Source organism: Aphanomyces astaci (genome assembly GCF_000520075.1).
Source record: "Aphanomyces astaci strain APO3 unplaced genomic scaffold supercont1.29, whole genome shotgun sequence".
Taxonomy (NCBI): Eukaryota; Oomycota; class Saprolegniomycetes; order Saprolegniales; family Verrucalvaceae; genus Aphanomyces; species Aphanomyces astaci.
Window position 1 is genome coordinate 544,797 of NW_009798292.1, and position 6,050 is coordinate 550,846.

Below are 6,050 nucleotides of genomic sequence, written 5' to 3' on the forward strand. Positions count from 1 at the left end.
CCACGAAACGTCCATGATGGGAACGTACTCTTGAGTAATAATACTATAGTGGAACGGTAAAGTAACCCACTCTGGAAAGTTCACTGTCAGTTCAGACCATGAAGTGATTCATGTACTGTAGAATTGATTGTGATTGTATTGCGATACCACGTGAATTTCCCCATCAAATCTGTGATTCGGTTAGTTCTAGCCAATCCTAACGTTAGACGGATTGTCGATATTTCTATCCCAACAAAACTGTGATATTCTATCTCATTAGGTCCCCACCAACAACACCCCGTGAGTACATCCCCCGGTGTTACAGTATTCTATGCTGAGGTAGATATCCTATGGCATGTCCAATTTCTCCCTGCTTCCGTAAACCAATACTAGTACTCCCGGAGTAAATTGTGATGCTGATCATCTGTACTACGGCAGTACAGCTGTCTGTAACTTAGTATGGTACACCTCGCAATCCACATCGACGGTTGCTAACACTGAGACAGTTCGACCAGATGCAAACACAGCTCTCCTCGTAATTGTGGATGGCATTTATAAAGGGGAAAACTTGTGCAACGTTAAATCTGGAGATTTGGAAGGCAATTTCAAGGACACCAAAGTCTGGAGGTGTGTGGAAGTCAATTTCAAGCATGCATCATCAGTATGTATGTATACTGTATTCTCACACACGACGGCTCTTCTTCGTCCATTCGACAAACGCCTTCACGCAGCCCCCGCGACTGCCTTTCCATTGACAAAGGAAACGGACGAATCAGGTCGTCGGAATTTCATCCAGTTTGCCCATTTTGTCACCTTGAAGATTCGGTTGCAAACGTTAAAACGTGGCGGTCACGGGCCGCGACCAATCGTATTTCACCTTGTATTCCTTCAACAATTAGTTGGTGGAATGCAAAAGACAACTGTACTGTATAGTTCTAGCGTCACCGCTGCTTTCCACGGAAGATTGCTCAAACAACCCTAGGCGTCCCATGACCGAGGCTTCTCGACGCTGGGAAACGACGTGACCACGGCACACTTGTGACTGTGATGGCTGCTTGCAGCACCAAGTCGTCTGTTCTTCGTTGCCCCCATTCTGTCATTTCCACATGTTGAGCAAACTTCAACTTTTGCGACACCGTTACAGCCATCCAACCACAGTGCTACGTCTACACTCACTCTGTACCCCGGCACCAGCGTCGAGTTGGTTGTTGCACATATATATCTGTCATTGTGCCTTTTGCCTCCTCAAGACAATGCAAAACCCTGGTCGCGATCAAGACCTGCAAGAGCGTGTGTCGTACATCCAGTCGGCCACGAAAGACGCAGCTGACAAGGACTACGATGCGGTCAAGACGCCTGGTGAGTTGGAAGATGGCGCGCTCGTCGAAGGCGGGGCCCTCAACCTCTTCTCCCGCGAAGCCTTCGGTCTCTTCACCCAGTACGCTGCCATCGGTGTCATCTACGGCATGATCCCCGCGCTCAACTACCCCATCTTCAACGTGTACTTGCAATTGGAAGGCTACCAGACCGCGTCGTACTCGACGCTAGTGACGTTGGGGTGGTCGTTCAAGGTGTTTATGGGCATGTTCTCGGACTGCTTCCCCATCCTGGGCTACCGCCGCAAGTCGTGGATGCTGATCGGGTGGACGGCCACGATGATCTGTCTGGCGATCATGACGTTTTCGTCGTTGGGCGACCCGTACTGCAACCGCGAGAAGGCGTCTGCGATAGGGTCCAAGGCGTGCTCCAAGCCGTACTCGAACGCGACGACCAAAGACCTGGACTTGTTCAACGTCAACGCCCCGGACAACGGCGGCTTGTTCATCATCCTGTCCATGTTTGTGTCATTGGGGTACGTCACGGCGGCGTGCGCGTCCGACGCGATGGTGGTGCAATATGCTCAGCGCGAGCCCATGGCCATCCGAGGCCGAGTGCAAACGGCCATTTACGTCGTGCGCACGCTCGCCAGTATCATTGCGCTGGTTGTGACAGGTTTTGGCTTGAACGGAGCCAACTACAACGGGTCGTTCTCGTTCTCGATGGCGCCCAACATTCCGTACGGCATCTGCTTGATTCCGTGCGTGATTGTGGTGCTGTCGACCATCTTCATCGTCCAAGAGACCAAGACCCCGGGCGTGCCCATCAGTGAGTGGGCCGGCAACTTTTGGGAGCTGCTCCAGAAGCGTGTGATGTGGCAGATTTGCGCGTTCCGGTTCATCAACAACATGTTTCAGAACATCGGGTCCACGGCCGGCAGCCCCATGTCAAGCATCTGGGCCGAGGTCGAGCCGTTGAACGACTCGCTGTCGTCGATCATCGGCAACGCCATCTTTTCGGGCATCCTCGTGTCCGTGGCCAAGTGGGGATTGCACTGGAACTGGCGGTGGACCATCGCCATCAGCTCCCTCGGTGTGATTCTCGTGGACGGGTTTGTCATCTTTGTGACCATCTGGGACGTTATTCGCAACCAGTGGTTCTTCACGGGCGTGGCGCTGGCGGACAACGTGCCCGGTGGCGTGCGCTTCATCGTGGCCACGTACTGCGCCGTGGAGATCGCCGATGTCGGCAACGAAGGCGCCACGTACGGCTTGGTCACGACCGTGTCCAACTTGGCGTCTCCGTTTGCATCTGTGATCTACAAGTACATTGACTCGTACTTTTTGCTGTCGCAGAACGACCTCATGACCGACACGACCGAAGTGCGGTGGGACGTCACGTACTCGTACTTTATCTCATACGGGAGCAAGTTGTTTGCGCTCACGTGGCTGTGGATGCTGCCTCCCCAGCGTGCTGAAATGCAAGAGCTCAAGAAGAAGGGCGGCAAGAGCCCGCTGGCCGGCATCGTGTTGATCGTACTGTTTGTCTCGTGCTTGTGTTTCTCGGTCACGTCCAGCATCATGTCCATCTTCCCGTCGACCAAGTGCTACCGTATCGCAGGGGGCAATGGCAAGTTGGATCCCGCGACTGGCGGGTGCCCTGCCGTCAAGAGCCGCAAGGGTTAAAACTCGGTCGAGTCCGAGTCACGGATGTTGTAGAGTAATCGTGTAATGATGTGTGCATGTATTTTGAAAGCGAGCATTCACTGGACTGCACCAAGCTGAATTGCAAGTATTACTGGTACCGGTATGCCACTGTCAGCTTTTGATTGAATCAATCGCTCAAACAAACCTGCTAACGATTGTCGAACGGCCACTGACATTGTACATGCAACTACTTTACAAGTTAGTACCGCGAAAAATGAGTTTTATTGTTGTTAAATTCAGTCCTGACACCAAAATCATCCTACGTTTATCCGAATTGACGTTATAAGGTAATTAGGTCCTTTAGTCCCAAGCGACTTGTAGTTTAACTCATCACCTTTATTAAAACGGATATCATAATTCTCAATACAAGTACATATCCAAATTTCAAATCCTAGTTGCCCGAATAAGATTCAGGTGATGATATCATTCAAATGAAGATATAAGTTAACCTGCTCGGATGGGATATCCAAGGGCTCGATGATCTCAATCAGAAGCAGTACGACAGTGTCGCGACGGCGCTTCTTGACAGTACCATAGACGAATCGTTCGATGGCCTCGGCAACAGTGTGACTGTTGCCGAGACTGGTAACTACACGCTTGTGGTCATACATGTATTTAGAATACCTGGTGCTATACTCCTTGGCTTGCGCCGAGTCGTGGCCTGATGATTCGAGAATGGTACTGTACTGGAGTACCACGTGCACCAGGCAAGTTATACGCGACAATTACAGTAACGGAACGTTAAACGATCAATTCTTGCCCTCATTTTGACCTCTTAGCTTTTTGGCATACATACCTCATGACGAAATGAAACATGGAAAAATATACAGGTATATAGTTGTAGAAGAAAGCTCTACCCAATAACCGCAAATTCGAGTATTCTTAGCGTAGCTTAGTTTAGCGGAACCAGTTGTTTGCCCCACTTTCATTTGATTTCAGTAAACATTTGAAGTGTGAGGAAACACCCTACTTTCATTTTCCATCATTTAGTTTTTTTACCATTTTGAAAATAACAATCTTGTCCATCAAATTCATCGTTACTAACGTTCTTACCACAGTAATTCCCTGACAGCATCAGTTCATCCATGTGTTCGTATTATATCCATGGGTATTTCCCAGGATCGTCCAACAATGTCCGAAATTTTGTCACGACGGGTATTTGGGAAATATTTGTATTCCAATTCGTCCAACTTGTTTTCATTGGCTAAAAGCACTGGAGTAAAACGAACTTGGCTACTTAAAACGCATGGCGTCTTATTCCTTGCACATTTTAGCAAGTCAACTGCCGATGGCGGCGCCAGGAACCGCTGGCGTGCTGTACAAGACGCTGGGAATCGAACCCAAGTCTCCTGTAAGCAGGCGCGATTCCATTACGCCACAACGTCTTGTTCGTGAACATATTACTATTGCGACCATCGTTCTTGTCACGCTTCTACCGCATACCGATGTTTCATGAGCTACAGAGTTAGTAGTTTGACCAACACGACACTGTAGACTTACCTCATCGGTCGATGCACAGGATTAGTGGAGGACCGGCAGCGGGTCCGCGGCAGATCGACGGTTGTAGGTAGCACAGCTAACGTTATGACACACATGAGCACTATGCTCTCATCAAAGCATTATGACCAAACTCATTGCTGCGCCCATGTGTCTTGTTCAGCACGCCAGCGGTTCTTGGCGCCGCCATCGCCAGTTGACCTGCTTAAAATGTGCAAGGAATATCGTATTCGCTGACATTTGCTACAAGGCATGATTATAAATAAGACGCCATGCGTTTTAAGTAGCCAAGTTCGTTTTACTCCAGTGCTTTTAGCGAATGAAAACAAGTTTGAATTGGAATAAACATATTTCCCAAATACCCCGTTTGGACGTGATATATTTCGGGCATTGTTGGACGATCGTGGGAAATACCCTTACCGGTATATCCATTTGGACCATTTGCGGCGGTTGTAGTGGTTGACTGATAATATATATTGACCAATTACAAATACGCATGAATATTATTATGCATTCTCATCGGATTCTTTTCCCATACTCATCCCATACTAGTACATTATGAGTCGTGACCATGGCCGTATTTCCCCCGGTTATGTGTACTTCAAGCCACCTGGAAGTGCATCAGATTCCATTTCTGCTCATTTTTGGCTGTAATGCACAAACCAAGCCCATCTAGCCATAATTTAGGGCTCGATTGTCATGAACACACCTTGCGGCGCTGTACACTCCTGCCTCTGCCCAAATCCTGCTGTTAATACTGCTCTTGCCAGGCATTACTACATTATTGTCATCATTTTTCAATTTCGCCGGCAATTCAACCATGCGGATCGTGCTCTCCTTTGTACTAGCGTCAGCGGTTCAAGCCGCAGTGTCGTGTGGGTTTGACACGTTCAACTACACTGAAACGACCATCGACAAGCTGCAAGACGCTATCGTCAGCAAGCAGCTCAGTGCCGAGGAAATCGTTCAGGTTGGTTTGGGTTTTAGAAGTTCATCGGTGAAGTACTAACTGGTGCCAATCATGCCCAGCATTATTTGGACGTGATTGATCAACTCAACCACAACGGCCCACAACTCAACGCTGTGATCGAGACGAGCCCCACCGCGTTGGCCCAGGCCATCGCCCAAGACCGCAATGGCACCCGCAGCGGCCTGCTCCACGGCATCCCCATCCTCATCAAGGACAACATCGCGACCACGGACGACGGCTTAACCGCGTGCGCCGGGTCATTTGCGATGGAGGGGAACATCGCCCCCCGCGACGCCTTCCTCGTCCAGAAACTCCGCGCGGCCGGGGCGATTGTCCTCGGGCATGCCAATATGGTTGAGTGGGCCAACTGGCGCACCCTCACGGAGTCGGTCGATTGGAGGTACCACCCTCCATTGCTGACGATGTTTCATACGAATTCGCCTCGTAGTGCTCGCGGTGGTATCACCAAGAATCCGTACGTGCTGACCGCGCGCACAACCGGTTCGTCGTCTGGCTCGGGCTCGACGGTGGCGGCCAACATGATTCCTGTTGCGATTGGCACGGAGACAGGTTTGTGGTAG

General features: G+C 50.1%; 2 protein-coding genes across 3 annotated transcripts in view; both read left to right on the top strand.

The window, feature by feature from the left end:
- The first annotated feature begins 1,092 nt into the window (after positions 1-1,092).
- Positions 1,093-3,162, top strand: H257_10657 (hypothetical protein). Its single transcript, XM_009837259.1, has one exon. It carries the CDS (start codon positions 1,233-1,235, stop codon positions 2,979-2,981), a length of 1,749 nt encoding a protein of 582 aa, XP_009835561.1. The 5' UTR covers positions 1,093-1,232; the 3' UTR covers positions 2,982-3,162.
- A 2,141-nt stretch (positions 3,163-5,303) lies between these two features.
- The window catches only part of H257_10658, a 3,046-nt gene continuing 2,299 nt past the window's right edge, over positions 5,304-6,050 (top strand). The window contains exons 1-3 of one of the 2 annotated variants that reach the window (XM_009837260.1): positions 5,307-5,469; positions 5,529-5,869; positions 5,918-6,039. In XM_009837260.1, the coding sequence (XP_009835562.1) occupies positions 5,320-5,469; positions 5,529-5,869; positions 5,918-6,039 (613 nt within the window). In that variant the 5' untranslated portion in view covers positions 5,307-5,319. Of the gene's footprint in view, positions 5,470-5,528; positions 5,870-5,917; positions 6,040-6,050 lie in introns of both variants that reach the window. The other variant, XM_009837261.1, reaches the window with a different exon arrangement.